The sequence below is a fragment of the Coregonus clupeaformis genome, chromosome 21, assembly GCF_020615455.1.
Source record: "Coregonus clupeaformis isolate EN_2021a chromosome 21, ASM2061545v1, whole genome shotgun sequence".
NCBI classification, from domain to species: Eukaryota; Metazoa; Chordata; class Actinopteri; order Salmoniformes; family Salmonidae; genus Coregonus; species Coregonus clupeaformis.
Window position 1 is genome coordinate 19,003,265 of NC_059212.1, and position 27,720 is coordinate 19,030,984.

Below are 27,720 nucleotides of genomic sequence, written 5' to 3' on the forward strand. Positions count from 1 at the left end.
GAATGACCTGCAGAGAGCTGGGACCAAAGTAACAAAGCCTACCATCAGTAACACACTACGCCGCCAGGGACTCAAATCCTGCAGTGCCAGACGTGTCCCCCTGCTTAAGCCAGTACATGTCCAGGCCCGTCTGAAGTTTGCTAGAGTGCATTTGGATGATCCAGAAGAGGATTGGGAGAATGTCATATGGTCAGATGAAACCAAAATAGAACTTTTTGGTAAAAACTCAACTCGTCGTGTTTGGAGGACAAAGAATGCTGAGTTGCATCCAAAGAACACCATACCTACTGTGAAGCATGGGGGTGGAAACATCATGCTTTGGGGCTGTTTTTCTGCAAAGGGACCAGGACGACTGATCCGTGTAAAGGAAAGAATGAATGGGGCCATGTATCGTGAGATTTTGAGTGAAAACCTCCTTTCATCAGCAAGGGCATTGAAGATGAAACGTGGCTGGGTCTTTCAGCATGACAATGATCCCAAACACACCGCCCGGGCAATGAAGGAGTGGCTTCGTAAGAAGCATTTCAAGGTCCTGGAGTGGCCTAGCCAGTCTCCAGATCTCAACCCCATAGAAAATCTTTGGAGGGAGTTGAAAGTCCGTGTTGCCCAGCGACAGCCCCAAAACATCACTGCTCTAGAGGAGATCTGCATGGAGGAATGGGCCAAAATACCAGCAACAGTGTGTGTGAAAACCTTGTGAAGACTTACAGAAAACGTTTGACCTGTGTCATTGCCAACAAAGGGTATATAACAAAGTATTGAAAAACTTTGTTATTGACCAAATACTTATTTTCCACCATAATTTGCAAATAAATTCATAAAAATCCTACAATGTGATTTTCTGGATTTTTTTCTCTCAATTTGTCTGTCATAGTTGACGTGTACCTATGATGAAAATTACAGGCCTCTCTCATCTTTTTAAGTGGGAGAACATGCACAATTGGTGGCTGACTAAATACTTTTTTCCCCCACTGTATATATGGCAAATAGAAACCCTATATGGATGGTGTTAAGAGATATAAAAATAATATAATATAAATTGGTCATTTAGCAGACGCTCTTATCCAGAGCGACTTACAGGAGCAATTAGGGTTAAGTGCCTTGCTCAAGTGCACATCGACAGATTTTTCACTTAGTCGGCTGGGGGATGAGAACCAGCGACCTTTCGGTTGCTGGCACAACGCTCTTAACCACTAAGCTACCTGCCGCCCTAGATAGATGGGAGGTATTGAATAGAGTTGAAGGATGGGACTAATAACAAATAACAACAAATAATAACAAAGATAGCTAATAATGTAAGCATACTGTGTCCATAATAAGTATATAGGTTGTATGTTGGGAGCTTTTGGGAAAGAGCACAGTTAGAAAGATATGGCATATAGAAGCAAACCAGATGGACATCATGAAAATGATCAGAGAGGTTGAGAGTAGAAGAAGTTCAGGAGCAAAATATATATATATATATATATATATATATATATATATATATATATATAATAGAATTATTGTAAAATTAACTCTGTCCATAAGGTGTAGATAGTAAGTATAGACCAGAAGTAGAGGCCTGGGCATTGTTGTTCACTAATTTACTCCAAGTAGGGAAAGGATGGTGGGGTTGAAAAGTAATAAAGGGGAGTATATATATTTTTTTAAAAACATGGGGGATTGGAAGTGATGCAGACAATTACATTGATAGAAGATACAATCTATCTGCAATATTAAGCTGATCCATTCCCCCAGAAAAAAAAAAAAAAGGACTTAGCATGTTAGCTAACCCTTCCCCTAACCCTAACCTTAACCCTTTTAGCTAACCCTTCCCCTAACTCGAACATTAACCCTTCTAGCTAACCCTTCCCGTAACCCTTTTAGCTAACCCTTCCCCTAACCCTTTAACCTAACTCCTAAACTTAACCCGAACCCCTAGCCTAGATAACGTTAGCATGCTAGCTAATGTTAGTCACCTTGCCACCTAGCTAGAATTCATAACATATCATACGTTTTTGTACAAATTTGTAACATATTGTACGTTCAGCAAATTCATAACATATTGAAAAAAATAAAAATAGGGTGGTTGTCCCACTGGCTATCATAAGTTCAATGCACCAATTTGTAAGTCGCTCTGGATAAGAGCGTCTGCTAAATGACGTAAATGTAAATATTGTAAATTTGGCAAATTCGTAACATTTAATACGAATTCTAATTCGTAACATATCATACAAAATGGGTGATGGACATTCACAAATTAATACATACCATAAAAACGTAACATAGACTAAATGGAGTCCTCGGATTTACGTACAGAATAATACAAAATGCTCTGAGACCAGGTTGGGATGGCAGGGAGCTCAGCCCCAGTGATGTACTGGGCCGTACTCACCACCCTCTGTAGCGCCTTGCGTACGGGTGCCTTGCAGTTGCCGTACCAAACAGTGATGCAGCCAGTCAAGATGCTCTCAATGGTGCAGCTGTATAACCTTTTGAGGATCTGAGGGCCCATTACAAATCTTTTCAGCCTCCTGAGGTGGAGGAGGTGCTGTCGTGCCCTTTCAACAACTGTGTGGATGTGTGTGGACCATGTTAATTCCTTAGTGATGTGGACCCCGAAGAACTTGAAGCTCTCGACTACAGATCTTTTAATCATTTTCAGATTTTTCAGAAACCCTGGCTACAACACTATATTGGGTTAGTGTTAAACTACCATTCCTTAGAGGTGACACAAACTGGCTGATCGAAATCAAATGTTTCTCTCTGTTGACATCTGGTTCTCCAGCTGTAATTACACCCCTGTTTAATAATTACAGCTGCTGTGGATGTGGATGGGCCCGCTCTGTGCTGCACGGCGCAGGAGGGTGGCCCAGACACCTTGTCCAACCATCTTAAACAACCCCTTAATCGTTTTGCAGAAGCCCCTCTTGTGGTGAATGGATGTATTACATGAATGTACTCAGCACTACATGAGTAGCTCTGTGCAATTCTTTTTTCATACCGCAAGATGGCAATGTTAATCCATTTCCCTCAGTATAATGAGCCAAATTCACATGGGAGTTTAGAGTGATTTGAAGGTTGAAATACGAGCAATTGGATGGACTATTGATACATTATTATTTTTTAAATATTTTTTCCTTTTTGATCTTTTAAAAGTGTATCCATGCATGTATTTACCTATAAGTTTCTCTAACGGTTGGATTTGGGTTTCCTCCATTATAAAGTTGTTTCATGCATTGCCTGGAAATCCGGCATTGAATTGCATAGAATTTTATGTCGGGCAGAAATGAGTTTGAATCAGGAAAGTTTCCTCTCATGACCTAAAAGCCAGAATGTTATGATATTTTTAACGTACTTTACCATGCAGCTGTTCATTTTGGCAGTAGGAAATGAACAGGCCTCTTGTAGCTCAGTTGGTAGAGCATGGCGCTTGCAACGCCAGGGTTGTGGGTTCGATTCCCACGGGGGGCCAGTATGAAACATTTATGCACTTCACTAACTGTAAGTCGCTCTGGATAAGAGCGTCTACTAAAATGTAAAAATGTAAAGTACGTTAAAATATAATTGTATTTAACATTCTGGCTTTTAGGTCATGAGAGGAAACTTTCCTGATTCAAACGCTCATTTCTGCCCGACATAAAATTCTATACAATTCAACGTTGGGTTTCCAGGCAATTTCACGCATTGCTTGTTTAGGAAAGAAGATAACATTCTTTCACAGTGGCGCTCCCCCTCCCTCGTGATTCACGACTGACTTGTGAGTACTGCCGCTCTGAAAACCAGTTCGGGTTCCAGAAAACAACATGGCAGACGATTTGACCATTCAAACTGGCAGAAAAGACGGAGGAATTGTGGTAATTACAATGAAATTATTTGGGAAAGTGAGCCTACTGAACTGATGTGATAGAGGTCGACATAAAATGAGTGCATGATGATGTGTAAACCTCGTGTGCAACAAAGTAGCTAAAGTTGTAGCTTACTGTGTTCTTGCTTGCATGGAACTTCAACTGCATGTAAGTATTTGTAATGAATACTATATTTTCCCTCCTAGATCGACGATGACTGGCCAGGTTACAGTTTAGAGCTGTTTAACTATCCAAAACACTACTCTGGAGATCTAGAGTGTGTTTACATCCCACATGGTGTCATCATGGACAGGTAAACTATATAGCATGAATGCAGAAGGCCTATTTACCAATTCACTTGTATCTTTATTTTTCTTTCTTTCTGTGTGATCACTGACATTGGGAAACTACAAGACTTTCAGTCGCCCAGTCCTCAGTGGTCAAACAGAACAGGGGACAAGGAAAGGAAGTAATTAAAATACATTATCGGGATGTTATCAGAGTGAGGATGCAAAGCCAATAGCCTACCTACAGTATATAGAGATGGATAGCAGCTTGGAGAGAGAGAGATTGGATTGAGTAAAGGCGCCTGCATACTAGGTTCGGTTTGCTCCTAGCTGAACTTGGCTAGTCGAAACGAACGTATGTGCCTCGCATAATCACTTAAAACCCTTTCCTGTGGTCAAACTACCAAATCGCCCTCTAGTAGCCTCATGGGTGAAAAAAGAAAAAAAAACGGTGTTTCTATGTCATACGGTTTTGTTATAGTTTAGTCTTATGTGATGTGTATATAAAGTGTAATATTGGGATGCAAGCTCAAAATTGAATACATTTCAACTCTATATCTGACATGGTACAGGTGTCTTCTTATTTTTCCATAACCATGTGGGTGATGTGTATACTCACTAACTGTAGGTCGCTCTGGATAAGAGCGTCTGCTAAATGACTAAAATGTAACTGTAAAATATATACTTTTGTTTCAAAGTAAATTTGATTAAGACTACCAAAAAACACTCTGTGTCCCTGATTTAGCCCAATGCAGTAAAAGGTTGGAAAATAAGAAAAAAGTGGCAATATTACGGTTTGTACCTCTTGAGATGCCATAGCAACAACATAGCCAGTATACACTTCCTCAAAATAGTCCTAATGAATCTAAGATAAATCAATAATTTTGATGTTTTTGCAAAGGAGTTCTTAGGGTGTTTTCACACTTGGTCCCTTTCAGGCAATTTTTGTGGACTCAGTGCGGTTCGCTTAATTTTTTGTCCAGTGTGAACACCCCAAAGGAACTCAGAACCCTCAAAAGAGCCTGCGAACCGAACTGAGACCATCTCGACAGGTGGTCTGAGTTCAATTCGCTTTAAATCCTTGGTCCGGTTCCCTTTTTTAGGGCAATGTGAACACAAAGCTCCCTAGGTTCGCTTGTCATTATTCCCCCACCACACACTAGACTACTGCAACATTGTTTCCCCTGCCATAACCCCTCACATTGGTGCAACAAAAGAGAGAAGATGATGTGCAGATTAGCGATTGTCAAGGATGCACAGAAATTAATTTTAAAGATCTTTTTTTATTTTTTACCCCCTTTTCGTGATATCCAATTGGTAGTTAGTCTTGTCTCATCGCTGCAACTCCCCTACGGACTCGGGAGAGGCATGCGTCCTCCGAAACACGACCCTGCTTCTTGACACACTGCTCGCTTAACCTGGAAGCCAGCCGCACCAATGTGTCGTAGGAAACACCGTCCAGCTGGCGACCGAAGTCAGCTTGCAGGCGCCCGGCCTGCCACAAGCAGTCGCTAGAGCGCGATGGGATAAGGAAATCCCGGCCGGCCAAACCCTCCCCTAACCCGGACGACGCTGGGCCAATTGTGCGCCGCCTCATGGGTCTCCCGGTCATGGCCGGCTGTGACACAGCCTGGGATCGAACCCGGGCGATGCAGTGCCTTAGACCACTGCACCACTCAGGAGGCAAGAAATTCAGTTTTTTGTTCAAATTATTTGTTTGCAATATGTGATCTATAAGCTAAGAGAGCTTTATAAGCTGTTTATTCGTTTGTTGGGTTTGAATAGTGTGAGAAGACAACATTTGGTGAGAATTACAACATAGGGTACAAAATCGTTCTAGCTCTTAAAGGAGCAGTAGCCTAAATTGTGTTTACAATTTTCAATTACTTAATTATTTAATCTATAGTTATTCTTATGCTATTTATTCTGTAACCAATAATATTTACATGTCAATAGTATCTTCTGATTACAATTATTATGTCTCATCTTTTAACTAAATCTATTTGCTTCCAAAATGTAAGTAGGTGTGTATATATAGCTGTCTGATAACTCGTTCTGATGGGATGGCTTGTCTCGCACTTTGTAAAAACCCAGAGTGCATTGAGTGAATGTTGGAAAAAGATCTTGGTTCCTTAATAAACATAGCAATGTGAATGCAAAGAGGACTCGGACCACAAAATAGGTGAACTGAACTGGTAAAAGAGTTGAGTCCTCATTCAAAGGCAAGGGCAGTGTGAATACAAAGAGAACTGAGTTATTTTGCTTTAAAGAGGGACTGAGATCGGTTCCTTTAAAGAGGACTATATGTGAAAACACACTTACATGCTGACCAAACCGTCCGCATTGCAAAATAAATGTACACATGTTATTCAATAATTTAATACAAACTGCTTGCACGCGTCTGCGTAGCCAGGCACTAAAATAGACTACGTTAAAATATAACTTGGTTCTATTGTAGATGCGTGACGCACCGCAAGTCCAGCCTCTCCCATCTACTCATTGGTTTTTAGGAGCATACTAACCCACGTGGTTGATTGAAAGATGAATGAGGTCCACACTCCAGTCCAGTTGGTGGCGGTAATGCACCTTAAAGTTGGTTGCCAACTGCCATATAAAATCCACAAAATAAGAAGAAGAATGAACAAGGAGAGATTCATCAAACCTAACTAAAAACTAACTAGGTTTCCCCTTTTATCTGTGGATTAATTGTTGGAGTAGAGCACACATGATTTTGTGAGACTCAAAATGGGTCAAAATTCTACAAGGTCCAGCAAATAAAAGGACCATATGCATCTCAGGTAAAATAACAACCCAATGTTTATCTCCCAGAACAAATTAGCTAGCAACAGCAAGCTAGCTAAATGTCCATGAATGTTTCATGTGTGTTTTGACCTGACCCCAAATTAATATAGTTGGTTCACAGTTGGTTTTGGTATTTTAACCTGCGTGTCATGAACGCGTCTGGTGGGGATAGACAAAGTCAACATGCAGACGCATGCGTGGAGGCAGTTTTATCATCATGTGAGTTGCGAAATTTTACATCTAACTAAGATGTTTGGTGCAGTATTTCTCAAGTGAAAAAATGTGCAAGTCTCTCGTTGAATGACAACATACACTTCATTGAAGAATCCTATCCGTATTTCCCACTCCTACTTGGAGTAGTACTGTTGACCAATCACCGACGAAGGGGTGTAGACTTCGGCTACCGAACTTCGACTTGCCTCAAGAAAAAAATGTGCTCAAACAGCCGGAAAAAATCTGCTGACCACCAAAATGAACAAAAAGTCACAGAATTGTCATAATATATGCACAAACGGTTTAGACTGGGAAGCATGCAACAGGCTTTACTTTCTTTCACATACTTGTGTTGCAGGACAGAGCGGCTTGCCCGTAACATCATGGGTGACCTGGGCGACCATGACATTGTGGTGCTATGTGTTCTGAAAGCCGGGTACCAGTTCTGTGCCGACTTGGTGGAGAGGATCAAAGCACTGAGTCGCAACTCAGACCACACTCTGCCCATGAGTGTCAACTTCATCCGTCTCAAGAGTTACGTGGTAAGGACCTAAATAACCATTTTTTAAATGCTGGACAAGTGGACAATTCTTCCATGATGCATTCCGTCCTAAGACTCAGTGAAATCAGATGAATTTTTATTCAGATAAAATTGTCACAGCTTGAATTGTAGTGTTTCTTTCTCCGGTCCTTGGATGCCTGGTATGGGCTTCTGTCATGCCTGTTGTCATTTACAGCTGGCAATAATATACGTTGTATGTTTTGACAGTATTATTAGTGTTATATATTACTGTAAGCTTTTACACAAAACTTGACCAAATCTTTCCCTTTCTTGTAGAATGATCAGTCCACAGAGGATCTCCACATCGTTGGAGCAGAAGACCTCTCTTTCCTGACTGGGAAGGTAAGTAGCCCTGCTGTACACAACAAATATAACATATACAGACAAGCAGTGAATTATTTGGGTTATGGTATGTAACGGCAGTTCTCTGAAGGAGTTGAGGGAGACATCTCACTATGGGACATGCCCTTTTTTGCGGGTCATTGGTTGAAGCCTTATTCAATCCTAACAGGCCAATCAGAGCTTTGTGGGTGTATGCCCCACATGTCTATATAACACCCTGCACTGCTCTGGTTTCCTCATTCTAAAAACTACCTCTTACATGAGTCGTGCAAGAGGGGCAATCTGGTGAGATGTCTCTCTCATCTCCTTCAGAGAACCGGGGTTACATACCGTAACCCAAAGTTCTCTTTCAGTCGACTCAGTTCGGCATTTCACAATGGGACACGTGCAAAACGCCCTGATTGCCAATAGCCAGTTTCCTGAGAAGCCTGTTGTGGTACATGGTAATGTATCTGATCCACTGGAGGGAAGGCGTACAGAAGCACGTATAGCCACTTGTGGGCCAGCGCGTCCACGCCTAGAGGAGCATTGTGATCTCTCATCGAAGAACAAGCGACAGTGCATGTTGTCCTGCAATGCGTAAAGATCGACGGCAGCCCTGCCGTAACGCCCCCATACCTCCTCGACGACAACGGGATGAATTCGCCCCTCCCCTGATGCGGGGTTCCCCCGCGATGGTAAATCCGCACCTAAGTTTAGTCTGCCTGGCACGTGTTGCTCTGAGAGACAACAGATGTTTGCTGCTCCATAGCAAGATCTCTCTCGCCAGAGAGTGAAGTTGATGGGAGCGCGTTCGTCCTTGGCAGTTGATATATGCCACTGTAGACGTATTGTCTGACCTGACCAGGACATGTTGGCCCTGTAGGAATGGATTTAAGTGCCTGAGGGCTAGTAATAGTGTAGAGCTCAAGAATGTTGATATGGGCTGTACTTATTGATTCTGACCATACGCTGTTCACTGTACGCCCATCGTGGACAGCCCCCCATCCCTGTAGTGATGCATTCGTTGTCACTACTTTGTGCATGAAGACTCTCCCAGCAGGGCAGCTTGTGTCAAGAGCGATGGGTCTCTCCATCATTAAAGTGCCGATAGACACTTTGCAGAGAGAAGCACACGCATGTGCCAGTGGAGAGACAGGTCCAAGCGGAGTGAGGTCACCCAACGCTGGAAGTCTCTCATGAGGAGGAGACTAAGCGGAACTACCACAATCATGGAGGCCACGAGCCCAAGAAGACTCGGACACATCCAGTACGTGACTGATGTTGTCGGGCAGAACACTCATAGGCAGTGATGAAAAGCCATCACTCTCTCCACAGTGAGGGCTGCTTGACAGGCTACAGAGTCCAGAGACAATCCCAAAAATATTTTCTAATGGGTTGGTAAAAGCAAGCTTTTGGCACGATTTATCCTGAAGCCTAGAGCGAGCAGGTGCGACAAAAGTTAGGCTGTGTGCTCAGCTGCCTGAGCCTGAGTGTCCGCGAAGATCAACCAGTCATCCATGTACGTCAGGACTCTTAAGCCTTTCTCCTGTAGGGAGGCTAGGGTGGCTTCGGCACACTTTGTGAATGTCCGTGGGGCAAGGAAACAGACCGAATGGTAAGGTGAGATATTCATAGGCTATGCCCTCAAAGGCGAACCTTAGATATCTCCTGTGTGCAGGATAAACTCAGATGTGGAAATAAGCATCCTTAAGGTCTACTGTGGTGAACCACTCATTTGGCTGAGTCGAATCTAACAGCATGCCATGCGTTAGCATTCAAAATCTGTAGACTCTCAGATGCTTGTTGAGCTTCCTCCTTCTTCCCTCTGTACCATGCATATGGCTCCCTTGGCCAACAGAGGCTGTATCTCGTCTCTGAGGACTCTGACTGCTTCCCCCTGTGCAGTGTGCAGTGGACTGTTCCCATGAAACGCGGGGGGACCCCTGCAAATTGTAGTCTGTACATAAGACCCAAGGGGAGACTGGACACGTGCGCCACTGCTCTCTGTGAGGCGCAACGGAACCCACCTGTCCCCTGGGGGGGACGGGGAGCCCTGTGGCAGTAGTGGGGTGACTGCCACAGGGCTCCCCCATCCACCGCATGTGGGCAACCTGTCCCGTGGAAGGGACGGGGGGGGGCTGCCAGGCCTGGTGGCAGGACAAGGACACCCTCGAGGGGTTGATTGTTTTGCATGGGAACATTCTGAATCATCACCCTCGGCCCATGGGCCTGGATGTGAAGGGAACTCTTTATTTGAAAACTGAAGTTGGGGAACATTGGTGTTGACCCGCCCCAACGAGGGCTTATGTGTCTTGAGGTGTAAACGAGCTTGTGTGACCTGACGCAAGACTCCTGAGGAGTCTCTGGTCATTGTCCTCGAGCCCCCGCCTTGCGCTAGGTGTGCCGCTTCTTCCCCTTCCCTCTGGATGGAGCCGAGGGAGTCTCTGCCGCTCGTTGCTTGGAGTGACGCCTGTGTCCTGAGGCACCGCGTTGCTGGTGAGCGGACTGTCTGTCGCTGGGTGGGAGTTGCCGGAGAAGGCTGCTGAGGCTTCTTATGGATCCTCCCGTACTGGGAGGGAGGCCTCATGGTGACAACCTGGGAGAATGTGGGTTTGTTTCCATGGTAACAGGGAGCCCAGCGCCTCAATCTCCTTTTTCTTAGACTCAAACCTGGCCTGTATCTCCGATATGGCTGGTCCAAACAGTCTGGTGGGATTGATCTGTCCATTCAGGATCTTTCCCTTCTCCCTCTCAGACAGCCTTGCATTGTTCAGCTAGAGGGCTCTCTGGCCAACGGTCGCATGCACCATGACCCTCCCAGCCATGACTTGAGGGTCCGGGTGGTATGGTCGGCAAGGTGACTTAGCTCCATTAGCTTCTCCCGGTCGACGGTGCCACCATTCGCCAGGGAGTCACACAGCTCCTTAGCCTGCACCGCCATGTAGACGGAGAGGAAGGCAGCAGGGCTGCAGATCGGTAGATCCTCTCATACATGGACATGGTGAAGCGGTCATTGGGGATGAGCGAGCTTGGGGGCAGAGGAAGAGGAGCTAAAAGCCTTCGGGTCAACTTGCTCAGCCAGGGAAGGCTCCACGGGAGGCGGGAAGGCTCCACGGGAGGCGGGCTGAGCCATCCCAACAACTCCATGCCGTGCATATCCAAGTGGGGGTAGTCAGTCACAGGAGAAGGTGACTTGAGTGGCTCTGCCCAGGAAGACTCCAACAAAGCCAGACAGTCTGGGAAGGCTGGTACACGCTGTCGGATAGATGTAGAATTACTCTGAGAGGAGATTCCATCCATCCTAGACTTCTTGGAAGGTGGGGGAGGCGTGGGATACTCAACATCAAGTTTGGTGGTGCCTCGAAGAAAGTGAGTTCAGTTATTGACTCCTGCCCTACCTCTTCAGTCAGTCTGGCTAGGTAGCACAAACTGAGCAGAGTGGAGAAATTATGCAGGGGCGTAATCCATCTCCTAGTCAGAGAGGGCGCTGCCTGATGCAGCAAGAGACATGCCGTCGTCCTCACTTCTGTATTTCGTCGGAATTCAGGTCCATCCCCTGGGAAAGGTGGGGGTTCTCCGAATCAGCCTGAAGCAGGGGATGCCGGAGTAGCTTCTCCTTCCTCTGGGACTTCGTTGTCAACAGAGTCGTCCTCGAGCAAGGACGAGGCCTGGGAAATACTTTCCATGTACTTCGCTCTATGTCTAAGGACACCGGAGCCCAGCTGAGCACATTGCACACAACTAGCGGGGTCGTCGAGAGCCTCCATAGCATGTTCAACGCCAAGGCAAGTAGTACAGAGTGGATGGGAATCCGTCCTGGACATGTAATGCCCGCAATTGCCAGGGCAAGCTTTGATAGGCTTGCGCTGCTTTTTCTACCCCTTCCCTGACGACTTGGCCGGTAAGCCTGTCGACATCTCGTTTCGACCGGATGGGCGAAAGCAAATGGAATTACTGGGGGGCTAGCTAGCCACTCCACGTGCTGCTACTACAATGTGAAGTCGGGAGAGACACGGGGTAACGTGAGCTTGAGCCAGGTAAGTAGAAACAGAACGTTTTTTTTTACCAGGGTGGTGGGAAATAAATGGTGTCTTTATACTTTCGGTGTAGTGAAATAGTGATGATAGCCAGCTAGCCGAGCCGTCGTGTGAGATACCAAGTGCCGACTCGGTGTGTAAACCAAGTAACTTGAGGTAGAACAAACGGCTGGCTTCTCATTCACAGGGGAATGTAAAAGGGATGGCACTTCAATGGTGGGGTAACACACTGAAGAAACAGCACCGTGCATGCTAGCCAAACAACCCGAATGGGGGTTTAGCCCAGAGGTTGCTAGCTAAAACACCAGTGGTGCCGTTAGCCCACTAACTAGCCAAGACGTTCGAAAGTTCAGCTAGCTAACTCCGAACGGTGGGAACCGACAGAGAGCTAGAGACCCTGGGTAGAAGTAGCTCAAATGTGTGGGAACCTGCTATTAGCGGGACGCTAAAGCAGTGGAGCTAGCTAGCTAACAACGCCAATTGTGTGTAGGCCAGGCAACAGGTGTACTGTAGCTAGCTGACAACAAAAAGTGCTGCTAACAAGCTAGCTGAGGTAACCACTTGGTAAAGTGAAGCTGAAGTTAGCAGAATTCCTGAAAATAGAAATTAAGCCACTCAACGCTCCGTGGTGGGGTGGTAACCCACACCGAAAGGAACAGTTAAGTTGAGAACTAGTTTTCTGAAGAAAGCTGCTTAACGGGTTAGTAACCAGATAGTAACCAAATATACTTGTGAAGAGGCGAAGAATGAGGAAACCAGAGCAGTGCAGGGTGTTATATGGACGCGGGGCGTACACCCACAAAGCTCTGATTTGGCCTGTTAGGTGTGATTTAAGGCTTCAACCAATGACCCATAAAAGACGGCGTGTCCCATAGTGAGATGTCGAACCGAGTTGATTGAAATAGAACCTCTATTAGCAGATATAGTTATGAGCCAATACAGGTACTCACTTAAAAGATGTCTTGAAAGAAGTAGATATGATCATGGTGCTTCTCAGTAGTAGTTCTTGTTATTCTGAACTGGGGGAGATTTGGGCAGTGTCTCTCAACAACCACAATGGGGCAGTCTTCCCCATGTCTTCTCTCAGAAGAAGGGTCACAGAAGTTTTGGAGCTCAAATCAACTGCTGTGGTTAGTAATGGCCCTGATTTAGATGTAATCAACAACATGGACATGTGACAGAGCTATGACCACATTTTTACTCTTCTGCCGGGACTAGAATTTATCACTATTTCTGTCACTGCTGCGACCAATACTCCTGCTACTTATATACATTATATTAGCGACATACTGTACGTTTGTTTAAATATCTGCTAATGTCATACTAGAAATATCACTATTGCTCATTGTCTCTGAAGAACAAGACAATGGCTTAGTTTGTCACGATGCTGCAGTACAAGGGCCTCTAATCTGTGTGTGTGCGTGCAGCCATTAATGGGATCAAAGGTCAGCGAGGGAGATGCTGCTGACATAAAAATCAGACACACACACACACACATAAGCTGTACACACACTGGTACACCCTGTAGTGAGGCGTGGCTCGGATGTCAGTGTGTAGGAACATGCTGAACCATTGAGTTGTGGGGTGGTGAGTTTAACTCATTGCTCTATTGCTTTTCTAATAATATTATGACTGTGTGTGAAATAATTTAGATTAAATAATTGCGACCTAGTGAAAGTTGCCACTATGTATTACTGATGTACTGTAGATACTAGCTAAAGATTATGCTAATTTATCATTTGTGTTATTATGTCACACCTTCCAGTTTGTATCCATGTAGTTTACACTGTCTGTATTGAGGATTAAGGTTAGTCATTATTTACTGTCTGGAAGGAATTAATGACACTACTGAGCCCCAGACAGACAAAGCATCAACTCAGCATGGCTTAATTTCTGCTTGACTGCGTCCTTTATGTTTCACATGAAATGACAGCACAACTACTGTATGTAGCTAAGTTTGTTTTCACACATCATATTTAGGTTTGGGATGTCTTTTGAGTCTTGAGAATGCCTTGGTTCATATTAAGCAGATAAGCAAGGCACACACTGCTAGCATTAATAATCAGAAGGAGTATGATCATGCCCCTGGACGACGGGGTAGGAAGCCCTTCTTTGCCCAGATGCCAATATTTTGTCCCCAACATGTGGTGTCTGGTATTGGCTGGCTGTCCCTTCCTGCGTGGATCAATAGGTCAACAGTGTGACACATGCCTCTGATTTGAATTTTGCAATATCAGGAATGTTCTGTTCTTCTGCAACTGGAAAACAAGACTTTTAATCATAACGGATCACTTTGTCTACAGGGAATGTAGCTAGTATTATGAAGCCATTAGTCAATTGTATGTTACGGACTTCACAATATCTTTGTGTGAGCATAGGGGCAAGTCCAGATTTACGGTACAATCTCCCACAGTTACTTCTATGACCACATTTTCCCAAAACTGTTAAATATCTGCTCCACATTAAGATTCAAAGATGTCTGCAGAAAGAATGGGGTGTCAGCTATGACATGACATCTTGAGTTTAAAAACAAATGTTTTGGTTATTGAACTACAGTAGGGGAAATGGATTTACATCCGGTAACAGAATTAGGTTAACGGAATTACATCATGAGTCCCTGATCTGTACTATACAGAAATGCAGAATTATGGATATGAATATCATTCTCTTCATGGTGATGTATCCTGAATAGGTACTCAAAGGTAGAAATATGCAATATCCTTCTTTTGTATATTTGGGTATTATTCTACACACTGGCTATTATTGTAATAAGCTCCGCCCCCAAACAAATCCTAATTTGGTTGGTCTGGACCAGACCAAATCTGAAACAATCGTAGACGTCTATGTTTCACAAATTTGGACATCACCGTAACGTTCGGTATAGTAGAGTACTGGAAAGTAGATATGTACAGTACAATACTGTACACTGTATTCTACTCTAGTGTGCTCTACTGTACTTTACTGTACTGTGCTGTCCAAACTTGTGAAACATAGACGTCTATGATTGGTTCAGATTTGTGAGGCGCATGCGCGTACCAAAAGGACGCATAGGTTGTGAGTAGCTCCGTTCTGTGGTTATATGTAGAAACCAGACAAAGTTTTTAAATTAGGCTTCTAATGGGGCCTCCCGAGTGGCGCAGCGGTCTAAGGCACTGCATCGCAGTACTGAGGCATCACTACAGCCTCAGGTTCGATCCCAGGCTGTGTCACAGCCGGCCGCGATCGGGAGTCCCATGAATCGGTGCACAATTGGCCCAGCGTCCTCCGGGTTAGGGGAGGGATTGGCCGGCCGGGATTTCCTTATCCCATCGCGCTCTAGCGACTCCTTGTGGCAGGCCAGGCGCCTGCAAGCTGACTTCGGTCGCCAGCTGGACACATTGGTGCGGCTGGTTTCCGGGTTAAGCTAGCAGTGTGTCAAGAAGCAGTGCGGCTTGGCAGGGTCGTATTTCGGAGGACGCAGGGCTCTCGACCTTCGCCTCTCCCGAGTCCGTAGGGGAGTTGCAGCGATGAGACAAGACTAACTACTAATTGGATACCACGAAATTGGGGAGAAAAAAGGGGTAAAAAAATTAATAAATCGATAAATCAATATATCCCCAAGCATCTGGGAGAGAGTGAGCGGTCAGTTGAGTACAACACCGAACCAATCAGTTGGTAAAGCAGTTGGTAGGCCTCCTGTAGCTCAGTTGGTAGAGCATGGCGCTTGCAACGCCAGGGTTGTGGGTTCGATTCCCACGGGGGGCCAGTATGAAAAATGTATGCACTCACTAACTGTAAGTCGCTCTGGATAAAAGCGTCTGCTAAATGACTAAAATGTAAATGTAAAGCGACGCAGCGACACGAATCCCAACAAGCCATGGCTTCCCCCAGAGGAAAAGACGAGTTACTTGGAGACGCAAACGAGAGTAATGAACAGCTAAAGGATATCCAGGAAAACATAGCTAAATTGCTCTCAATGCACACCAAAACAAATGAACTGCTACAAAAAAAGTAGATTTGCTTGAAAAGAAAGTAGAGACTATTGTGTCAGACACGCACAAACAAGGTGTGCGCATGAACGAACAAGACAAAAAACTTGCTTTTTGGAAACAAAGTTTCAAACTTTAAAAGATGAATTGGACCAGCAAGAAAACAGAATGAGACGAAACATGAGAATATTGTCCTTTCAAGCAGTTGCCATACCAGGCGGTGATGCAACCAGTCAGGATGCTCTCGATGGTGCAGCTGTAGAATTTTTTGAGGATCTGAGGACCCATGCCAAATCTTTTTAGTCTCCTGAGGGGGAATAGGCTTTGTCGTGCCCTCTTCACGACTGTCTTGGTGTGTTTGGACCATGATAGTTCGTTGGTGATGTGGACACCAAGGAACTTGAAGCTCTCAACCTGTTCCACTACAGTCCGTCGATGAGAATGGGGGCGTGCTCAGTCCTCTTTTTTTTCCTGTAGTCCACAATCATCTCCTTTGTCTTGGTCACGTTGAGGGAGAGGTTGTTGTCCTGGCACCACACGGCCAGATCTCTGACCTCCTCCCTATAGGCTGTCTCATCGTTGTCGGTGATCAGGCCTACCACTGTTGTGTCGTCGGCAAACTTAATGATGGTGTTGGAGTCGTGCCTGGCCATGCAGTCATGGGTGAACAGAGAGTACAGGAGGGGACTGAGCACGCACCCCTGAGGGGCCCCCGTGTTGAGGATCAGTGTGGCAGATGTGTTGTTACCTACCCTTACCACCTGGGGGCGGCCCGTCAGGAAGTCCAGGATCCAGTTGCAGAGGGAGGTGTTTAGTCCCAGGATCCTTAGCTTAGTGATGAGCTTAGAGGGCACTATGGTGTTGAATGCTGAGCTGTAGTCAATGAATAGCATTTTCATATGAATGGGAGTGTGAGGGAGGGTGAATATGTGTACGAGGGCAGTAGAGAATGGGTGTGTGGATGCATAGGGTATATGTTGTATGTGAATGGATGAGTAAGTCAATGTATGGATGGGTGTAAATGTGTCTAAGAAGAAGGTAGGGTGGGAAAAGATGGGAGGTTGACAAGCTTGGCTTGTGTGGGCAAAAAAATTGAAATTGAATATTTAAATAGGAGCTGGGTTGAAGAGGCCTATGCTGCCACCTACTGTAGTAACAGCATAGATGTAGGCATCCTGATAAATAAGAATACACCCTTTTCCCTTATATCCCAGCACACGGACCAGCACACGTTTTCTAATTTTGAATTGTACCTTACATGGGGGAAAATACACATTGATTTCATTGTATATCCCCCCCAGGGGCAAAGCTGGTGTTTTTAGATATAACTCAAGCTATATTAGATCAGACCCAGGCAGGAACTATTATTTTAGCAGGTGACCTAAATCAAGGATTCAGCGAGTTAGACAGACATAGCAATAATAAAAGGCAAGTTCAAGGAGCCTCCAAAGAGGCTGAAAAAAGTTTTCTACAAATACTTTACAGGACACATGGAGATTATTATTCCCAACTACAAAAGACTACTCCTTTTTTTCTCAAAGTAAGAAAAGCTAAAAAAAAAATTATGCACTGGGTTGAAAAATCAATGATGTAATGATATTGGATCATTCTCCTGTATCATGCTTAATTACACCAACAGAAAATACACTTAGTGACAGAATATGGAGATTGAACAGAGCGCATCTTCAAGACCCGAAATGTCTTCGTCACTTATACTGAAGAAGCTATTACTTAAATACTGGAAGTCAAATGATACTCCAACGTTAAGAGAATGGAAGAATCAAATGCTTTATTATTAAAATTTAAAAAAAAGAATCTGCTACAGAAACATGACACAATTTTAAGTCCTATGGAGCAGTCTTACAAGCATTAGAAACAACATTGGGTGTAGAAACAGTGGGAACAAATGGGTCTGAGCAAGTGTGATGTCATTAATGTTTGTGGAAATGTATGTATGTATGTAAATGTTGTTGTGTATTTATTGTTTTTGTCTATGTATGCTTTTGTTTATTTACAAAAAATTAATGGTTCAGATTTGGTCTGGCCAGGGTGGACTGACCAAATTTCTAATACTTTTCAACGTCTGGTGTCGGTCGGTGCTCAGTGGGTGATGATGCTTGTTACAGTAAAAGGAAAGAGGGTAGGTGGTTGGTGTCATGGTAGAGGTGACATTAACTGGAGAGAAAGAGAGAAGAGAGAGAGTGGCATAGAGGGGGAGAGTGAGAGGGAGGGGTTGTCCAGACTGTTTTCACACTCTTGTTTTGACCACCAGACGACAGAAAGAGAAAAACCCAGTTATGAGCTAAACATAACATTATTCCAGTGGAAGGGATTGGGTCCCTTCCACTGGCATAATGTTGTGTTATGATTTCTTATTGTAGCCAATTCAATTGCAGTAATTCTGTTACAGAATTTTTTTGGGTGGTAATTCTGTTACCGATTTGGTAATCACTTAATAATTCATTAAAAAAACTTTATCAGTATAAACACTAACTAATTGGTATGTCTACCTTTGAATTGTTACTTCTGTTAACTTTCATTATCCTCCCTCCTGGTAAGGGAGAGAAATTGGAAAATATCTTAAAGATATGTGGGTTCTTGTTAATGGAATTACAAGGAACAAGACAATGTTTCTTAAATTTACAGAGGGCAAATAATATAAAATATTGCTCCAAAACTAAATATAAGTGTTGATATTAGTTCGCAGGTGTCTTTACTTCAACAATATTGTGTGTTGATGTATTTCTAATACCTTTTAACGCTGCAATATGTAACATTTTGGGCGACCCTACCAAATTCACATAGAACTATGTTTATAGATCTGTCATTCTCATTGAAAGCAAGTCTAAGAAGCGGTAGATATGTTCCATGTGCGCTATTTCTAAGCTTCCCGTTCTTAAGTTTCGTTTTTGCACCTTTTATTTCGGTTTTGTACACCAGCTGAAAATACAATATTTTTGGTTATGGAAAATATATTTCACAGCGTGTTTAGATAGTACAATGATTCTCTACACTATACTTGCTTGTTTTGTCACAAACTGAAATTAGGCGAACTATTCGAATTTACCAACCAGGAAATGGTGGAGCGATTTCTGCATAGTGGATCTTTAAGACTTTTTCTCGTAGATTTTGTCTAAGACCTCTTTTCAAATCAAAGCCTTTGCTTATTCCTAATTGTTAGGATGGAAAATGGTTGAAAAATGTATATATGCCTTAATATCTAAAACATATTGTGCTTTATTTGACACCCAATTTTACATTATCCTATGAACTTCACATGTTGGTGCTCATGGGTCCTTTTAGATGGAAATGCCCATAGGCATGGACTTCTTTTGGGATGCGTGTTTACACTGTAATAACTTATTTTTTTAATAGTTTTTTTGAGATCCTATAATATAATTCTATGGTTATTACATTGACATTTTTAAATCACTTGGTATAACACATGCATAACTATTTCATGTGGTTATGGAGTCCCTGCTATATGTACATTTTGCAAATCTGTCTCAACTGAGTGGTTCAGTCAATGTTATCTTGGTACAGTGAGGGAAAAAAGTATTTGATCCCCTGCTGATTTTGTACATTTGCCCACTGACAAAGAAATTATCAGTCTATAATTTTAATGGTAGGTTTATTTGAACAGTGAGAGACAGAATAACAACAAAAAAATCCAGAAAATGCATGTCAAAAATGTTATAAATTGATTTGCATTTTAATGAGGGAAATAAGTATTTGACCCCTCTGCAAAACATGACTTAGTACTTGGTGGCAAAACCCTTGTTGGCAATCGCAGAGGTCAGACGTTTCTTGTAGTTGGCCACCAGGTTTGCACACATCTCAGGAGGGATTTTGTCCCACTCCTCTTTGCAGATCATCTCCAAGTCATTAAGGTTTCGAGGCTGACGTTTGGCAACTCGAACCTTCAGCTCCCTCCACAGATTTTCTATGGGATTAAGGTCTGGAGACTGGCTAGGCCACTCCAGGACCTTAATGTGCTTCTTCTTGAGCCACTCCTTTGTTGCCTTGGCCGTGTGTTTTGGGTCATTGTCATGCTGGAATACCCATTCTTTCTTCTTTTTTCTTTTGTCATTTAGCAGACGCTCTTATCCAGAGCGACTTACAGGAGCAATTAGGGTTAAGTGCCTTGCTCAAGGGCACACCGACAGATTTTTCACCTAGTTGGCTCAGGGATTAGAACCAGCGACCTTTCGGTTACTGGCACAACGCTCTTAACCACTAAGCTACCTGCCGCCCTTCACAACCCATTTTCAATGCCCTGGCTGAGGGAAGGAGGTTCTCACCCAAGATTTGACGGTACATGAACCCGTCCATCTTCCCTTTGATGCGGTAAAGTTGTCGTGTCCCCTTAGCAGAAAAACACCCCCAAAGCATAATGTTTCCACCTCCATGTTTGATGATGGGGTTGGTGTTCTTGGGGTCATAGGCAGCATTCCTCCTCCTCCAAACACGGCGAGTTGAGTTGATGCCAAAGAGATCCATTTTGGTCTCATCTGACCACAACACTTTCACCCAGTTCTCCTCTGAATCATTCAGATGTTCATTGGCAAACTTCAGACGGGCCTGTATATGTGCTTTCTTGAGCAGGGGGACCTTACGGGCGCTGCAGGATTTCAGTCCTTCACGGCGTAGTGTGTTACCAATTGTTTTCTTGGTGACTATGGTCCCAGCTGCCTTGAGATCATTGACAAGATCCTCCCGTGTAGTTCTGGGCTGATTCCTCACCGTTCTCATGATCATTGTAACTCGAGGTGAGATCTTGCATGGAGCCCAAGGCCAAGGGAGATTGACAGTTCTTTTGTGTTTCTTCCATTTGCGAATAATCGCACCAACTGTTGTCACCTTCTCACCAAGCTGCTTGGCGATGGTCTTGTAGCCCATTCCAGCCTTGTGTAGGTCTACAATCTTGTCCCTGACATCCTTGGAGAGCTCTTTGGTCTTGGCCATGGTGGAGAGTTTGGAATCTGATTGATTGATTGCTTCTGTGGACAGGTGTCTTTTATACAGGTTAGGAGCACTCCCTTTAAGAGTGTGCTCCTAATCTCAGCTCATTACCTGTATAAAAGACACCTGGGAGCCAGAAATCTTTCTGATTGAGAGGGGGTCAAATACTTATTTCCCTCATAAAATGCAAATCAATTTATAACATTTTTGACATGCGTTTTTCTGGATTTTGTTGTTGTATTCTGTCTCTCACTGTTCAAATAAACCTACCATTAAAATTATAGACTGATCATTTCTTTGTCAGTGGGCAAACGTACAAAATCAGCAGGGGATCAAATACTTTTTTCCCTCACATGCACAAGTACAGTGAAATGCCTTTCTTGCAAACTAAAAGATTGGTCGATTGTAGATAAGTCGTTACGCATTCCTACCCATGCATAACTGCTTCCTTTCTCTTTTCTCTATGGCATGCTCACAAAAGAACGTCCTAATCGTAGAGGTGAGTCAACACGCTTTTTTTCCTTCCTCTCCTCTATTTGTGCATCCATCAAATACTCCATCACTTTCTCCAGATGTTTATCCAGGCCTTGGGGAGCAGAAGACATTGCCTGTATGTAGGTCTAGGTTTTACCAGACCAGGGTCGTATTCATTGGGCACCAAACAGAAGAAAACAGACAAACAGGGAAGGACTACACAAACTTATCCAATAAGAAATGCTTGTTTTCGTTACCAGTTGAAAAACGTTATGGTGTGCTCTAATGAATACGACCCTGAATTGGACATAGTAAAAAAAAAAAAAGAAGAATTGACTGTCTCTGTCCATTAGGGAAGTTTGATTGTCCCTTCTCAGAATTGATTCAAGAAACTTTCCTCTCAGCAGCACAGTAATTGGGAGCCTATTATAGGGACCTCGACGTGAGGAAGGATTCTCTTTGAAACGAATGAAAGCATTACTGTCATACAATGAGTGCTTACTTTAAGCAGAGATCTTTAGAACAAGCATATGAATACAGCTGTGTTCATTAGTAGTCTAAAAAGAAACATGAATTTTTTTTTACAGAATCAAAGTAAATTGCACTTATAATAGAGGGGGGGACTGGGGCAGTAATTGGAAGTTGGGTATGCGGTCTATCAAAATAAGCCCTCATCAAGTCCATATCCCTTCCATTTTCAATGACCCTCTTTATAGTTTGTGCAGCCCTGTTCTTTGTATTACAGAATAGGTCTTCATATTAAAAGGACATATACTCTTTAATTTCACCCTCATTATTATAGGGAAATGTGTTCTATGTCATCCCCCTCACAATCACCCGCCTACACACACACACCAGACCTGGGTTCAACTACTATTTCAGTTATTTCAATTACTTTTCAATACATTTCAAAACAAGTGTTCAGATAACCTTTATTTGAAAAAACAAGTAGTTTAATATTGTAATTTTTGAGAATCTCTTATACAATGGGTTAAAGTTATGTATACTAACCCTAGGTGTAAAATAGTAAATAATGGCTACTTCTCAGAAAGTATTAAACTGTCAAGAGGAGTAAAACAAGGTTGTCCGCTATATCTATTTATTATGGCCATCGAAATGTTAGCTATTAAAATCAGATCCAACAATAATATCAAGGGGCTAGAAATCCAGGGCTTAAAAACAAAGGTGTCATTGTACACTGAGGATTCATGTTTTCTTTTAAATCCACAATTTGGATCCCTCCACAGGCTGATAGAGGATCTGGATAATTTTCTTACCTCTCTGGATTGCAATCATTTACATTTTACATTTTAGTCATTTAGCAGACGCTCTTATCCAGAGCGACTTACAGTTAGTGAGTGCATACATAATTTTTTTAATTTTTCATACCCCCCCGTGGGAATCGAACCAACAACCCTGGCGTTGCAAACCAACTGAGCTACATGCCTGCCAGCCATTCCCTCCCCTACCCTGGACGACGCTGGGCCAATTGTGCGCCGCCCCATGGGTCTTATGCCCCAATCAAATTATGATAAGCGTACTATATTACGTATTGGATCACAAAAAAAATACAACTTTTACATTACCGTGTAGTTTACCAATAAGATGGTCTGACGGTGAAGTGGAAATACTAGGTATTCATATCCCAAAATAAATAAATTATCTCACTACCACATTTTAATAGAAAGTTAGCAAAAATAGATAAGATCTTGCTACCATGGAAAGGAAAATACCTGTCTATTTGTGGAAAAATCACACTGGTTAACTCGTTAGTCATATCCCAGGTTACCTATTTGCTTATGGCCCTGCCTACACCTAGCGACTTGTTTAAAAAAAATTATATGAGCAAAACATATTCTAATTTTATTTGGAATGGCAAGCCAGACCAAATTTAAACGGGCCTCATTTATATAATGAATATGAATTCAGAGGGCGGAAATGTAAATATTAAAGCATTAGACCTCTCACTAAAGGCTTCAGTCATACAAAAACTATACTTAAATCCAAACTGGTTTTCTAGCAGATTACTTAGACTGTCTCACCCTGTGTTCAAGAATGGCCTTTTTCCCCTTTTATTATTGCCATTTTTAAAACATGCCATAGAAAGTTGCTTGCTATTTCAGTTTAATCCACCAGAAAAGACATTACCAAATATTACAACAAATATTATGGTTAAACTCAAATATACCTATTGATTTTTTTTACTTTATTTTTTAGAAAAATTTTTTCATAATGGTATAATCTTCGTAAATGGACTGGTGGAGATTTTCGATGTACCGATTCCATGGCACATGGTTTATGAACTGATACACAAAACAACGCCGGATTCAAAACTGTTTTTAAATTTAAATTATTATATACAATTATTGCAACCAATAGAATGTTATATATGGAGAATACAACCAGCTCTGCAGATTTTGCTGCGACAAGACAGAATCATTAGATCACTTGTTTTGGTAGTGCATTCAGAAAGTATTCAGACCCCTTGACTTTTCCCACATTTTGTTACGTTACAGCCTTATTCTAAAATGGATTCAATTGTTTTCCCCCCTCATCAGTCTACACACAATACCCCATAATGACGAAGCAAAAACAGGTTTTTAGACATTTTTTCAAATTTATAAAAATTAAAAACCCGGAAATATCACATTTACATAAGGATTCTGACCCTTTACTCAGAACTTTGTTGAAGCACCTTTGGCAGTGATTACAGCCACGAGTCTTCTTGGGTATGACGCTACAAGCTTGGCACACCTGTATTTGGGGAGTTTCTCCCGTTCTTCTCTGCAGATCCTCTCAAGCTCTGTCAGGTTAGATGGGGAGCGTCGCTGCACAGCTATTTTCAGGTCTCTCCAGAGATGTTCAATCGGATTCAAGTCCGGGCTCTGGATGGGCCACTCAAGGACATTCAGAGACTTGTCCCGAAGCCACTCCTGCGTTGTCTTGGCTGTGTGCTTAGGGTTGTTGTCCTGTTGGAAGGTGAACCTTCACCCCAGTTTGAGGTCTTGAGTGTTCTGGAGCAGGTTTTCATCAAGGATCTCTCTGTACTTTGCTCCGTTAATCTTTCCCTCGATCCTGACTAGTCTCCCAGTCCCTGCCACTGAAAAACATCCCCACAGCATGATGCTGCCACCACCATGTTTCACCTTAGGGATGGTGTCAGGTTTCCTCCAGACGTGGCGCTTGACATTCAGGCCAAAGAGTTCAATCTTGGTTTCATCAGACCAGAGTATCCTGTTTCTCATGGTCTTTAGGTGCCTTTTGGCAAACTCCAAGCGGGCTGTCATGTGCCTTTTACTGAGGAGTGGCTTCCGTCTGGCCACTATACCATAAAGGCCTGATTTGGTGGAGTGCTGCAGAGATGGTTGTCCTTCTGGAAAGTTCTCCCATCTCCACAGAGGAACTCAGGAGCTCTATCAGAGTGATCATAGGGTTCTTGGTCACCTCCCTGACCAAGGCCCTTCTCCCCCGATTGCTCAGTTTGGCTGGGCGGCCAGCTCTAGGAAGAGTCTTGGTGGTTCCAAACTTAATCCATTTAAGAATGATGGAGGCCATTATGTTCTTGGGGACCTTCAATGCTGCGGAAATGTTTTGGTTACCCTTCCCCAGATCTGTGCCTCGACACAATCCTGTCTCGGAGCATGGCTTGGTTTTTGCTCTGACATGCACGGTCAACTGTGGGACCTTTATATAGACAGGTGTGTGCCTTTCCAAATCATGTCCAATCAATTGAATTTACCACAGGTGGACTCCAATCAAGTTGCAGAAACATCTCAAGGATGTGATGTTCGGATGTACCGATCCTGTGCAGGTGTTGTTACACGTGGTCTGCCACTGCAGGGACGATCAGCTGTCCGTCCTGTCTCCCTGTAGCGCTGTCTTAGGTGTCTCACAGTACGGACATTGCAATTTATTGCCCTGGCCACATCTGCAGTCCTCATGCCTCCTTGCAGCATGCCTAAGGCACGTTCACGCAGATGAGCAGGGACCCTGGGCATCTTTCTTTTGGTGTTTTTCAGAGTCAGTAGAAAGGCCTCTTTAGTGTCCTAAGTTTTCATAACTGTGACCTTAATTGCCTACCGCCTGTAAGCTGTTAGTGTCTTAACGACCGTTCCACAGGTGCATGTTCATTAATTATTTATGGTTCATTGAACAAGCATGGTAAACAGTGTTTAAACCCTTTACAATGAAGATCTGTGAAGTTATTTGGATTTTTACGAATTATCTTTGAAAGACAGGGTCCTAAAAAAGGGCAGTTTCTTTTTTTGCTGAGTTTATTCTTACCAAAATATATATGGGGGGTTAGAAATTATGCAGACAATTATATTGATAGAAGCCACAATCTATCTGCAATAAAACAAAATAATAATAATACAAGTAGTTGAATATTGGAATGTATTTGGAAATACACTTGGAAAGCATTTGAAAATACTCAAATACATTGACTCAAATACACTCCCATGCATTTAACCCAGAAATTTGAAATAAGTATTTGAAAATACTTTCGAATACAATTTGGTTGACTATTTGGTTTTTAGAAATAACCATTCAAATACTGAAATAAAAGTAAGTTTTTTGGGCTGTGGATTTGAACCTAGATCTGACACACACAAACACAGAACAATGAACAGGGGTAGCTATGTGTCACATTATGAATAAAGGGGCCACACAATAGAGCCGTGATCAGTTGACATAAACAAAGTCAGACAAGAAGACACCAGTGTGGATCCGTGCCACAACTCTGGGAACCACAACAGCCTCCCCCTCCACCCCCAACCGACCGACTGAAACCACCAGTTTCACTACATTTACATTTACGTCATTTAGCAGACGCTCTTATCCAGAGCGACTTACAAATTGGTGCATTAGAGGTGTTCAGGGTGAGATTGGTTTCTGTGTAACCCTGGGTCACACGTTGGTTGTCCCCTCTTTCACTGTGGGTTCAGACTGCTCAGTGGGAACGGGGCTACACACTCAGTGTACACACACACTCTTGCACGCACACACACTTATTTTTTAAAGCACTCTTATTTATTTTGTTAGTGTGAGATACACCAAGCTGTGAGCTCACTGGTATCTTTGACTTTGAATGTTGACAGCCAGTCACATAGTCCTGCTGCTACAGTTGTTTTGTGTTTGTTGTCCTCCGCAGGCTATTGTAGACACAGGCAAGACAATGAAGACTCTCCTAAAACACGTGGAGGCATTCAGGCCCAAGATGATCAAAGTAGCAGGGTGAGTCCTGGCATAGAACCACTAACACCACATCAGATCAGGTGACTCACGCTGAGTCACTCAATTTCCAGTCTAGACAGAAGAAATGAGCAGAGTTTCAGTGTGCTACAGCTGTGGGGTGTTACATGCGTGTGTTGAGTGTGTCTCCTGTGTTCTGTTTTAGTTTGCTGGTGAAGAGAGTGCCAAACAGTTCAGGATGTCTCCCAGATTGTATGTAGCAGTTCTATCCTTTTTTCGTTTATGTTTTCATTATTATATGTTATATGTCCATGTAATAATGATCTACTCATCTTATATTACCTGTAACATTACCATTACAGCTAACAGCTCAGTTATAAATGGTCTGTTCACAAACAGAGGGTTTGTTTGTTGTGTTTTGGGAACATTGCTGCAGTGCTAATCTCTCTGCCACATCTCTTCCATTTCAGATGTTGGTTTTGAGATACCCAATCGTTTTGTGGTTGGATATGCCTTGGACTACAATGAGTATTTCAGAGACCTCAATGTAAGTTCTTCTTTATTCAATACTGATTTTAATTTCAGTGACGTACTTCACTGGGTCCTCATTCACTGCCCTGATTGGCTGATGGGATGTCTAGAGCCCACCCCCTTACCCAGATGAACATTCATTGGTCTAATTATAATCTAATCACATTCTGACTTCATGATGTGGGCCAAAACTTCCATCCCACAGGCTGATATTCCGTACATTTATTTCAAATAGGTCTTACACATAAAGCGCATTACCATAATTTTCACAATTTCAGAATGTTATTTCGACCTCAAAGTGTGGGAATGTCATAAAAAAAAAAGGAAAATCCCATTTAACTGCAATGCCCTTTTAAAGTGCAGTGATATTTGTCATATGACTTCCTTTTCCCTCAGCATATCTGTGTAATCAGTGAAAGCGGGAAGCTGAAATACAAGGTCTAAGAAGGGATGATTATAGGATTCTGCAGAGGAAAAGTGTTTCCACAAGAAGCTTGGACACTTCCCATGAGAGCCCATGCAGTGACAACGGTTATC

General features: G+C 43.1%; 1 protein-coding gene across 2 annotated transcripts; it reads left to right on the plus strand.

Annotated features, from left to right (window-relative positions):
• The first annotated feature begins 3,665 nt into the window (after positions 1 to 3,665).
• On the plus strand, positions 3,666 to 27,720 carry LOC121535287 (hypoxanthine-guanine phosphoribosyltransferase). Of its 2 annotated transcripts, XM_041842187.2 has the most exons (9): positions 3,672 to 3,839; positions 4,037 to 4,143; positions 7,491 to 7,674; positions 7,971 to 8,036; positions 21,467 to 21,484; positions 26,612 to 26,694; positions 26,858 to 26,904; positions 27,123 to 27,199; positions 27,580 to 27,720. In XM_041842187.2, exons 1-9 carry the CDS (start codon positions 3,789 to 3,791, stop codon positions 27,625 to 27,627), a joined length of 681 nt encoding a protein of 226 aa, XP_041698121.1. In that variant the 5' UTR covers positions 3,672 to 3,788; the 3' UTR covers positions 27,628 to 27,720. The 2 variants fall into 2 exon arrangements, with proteins under 2 accessions (XP_041698122.1, XP_041698121.1); XM_041842188.2 differs by lacking the exon at positions 21,467 to 21,484 and having other exon boundaries at positions 3,666 to 3,839.

What these genes read in the sequence shown, in the direction of transcription:
- LOC121535287 (XM_041842187.2), top strand. Translation starts at nt 3,789, where the DNA reads ATGGCAGACGATTTGACCATTCAAACTGGCAGAAAAGACGGAGGAATT. An exon ending in AAGATGATCAAAGTAGCAGG is followed by an intron (nt 26,695 to 26,857) that starts GTGAGTCCTGGC and finishes GTTCTGTTTTAG; the next exon opens with TTTGCTGGTGAAGAGAGTGC. An exon ending in AGTATTTCAGAGACCTCAAT is followed by an intron (nt 27,200 to 27,579) that starts GTAAGTTCTTCT and finishes CTTTTCCCTCAG; the next exon opens with CATATCTGTGTAATCAGTGA.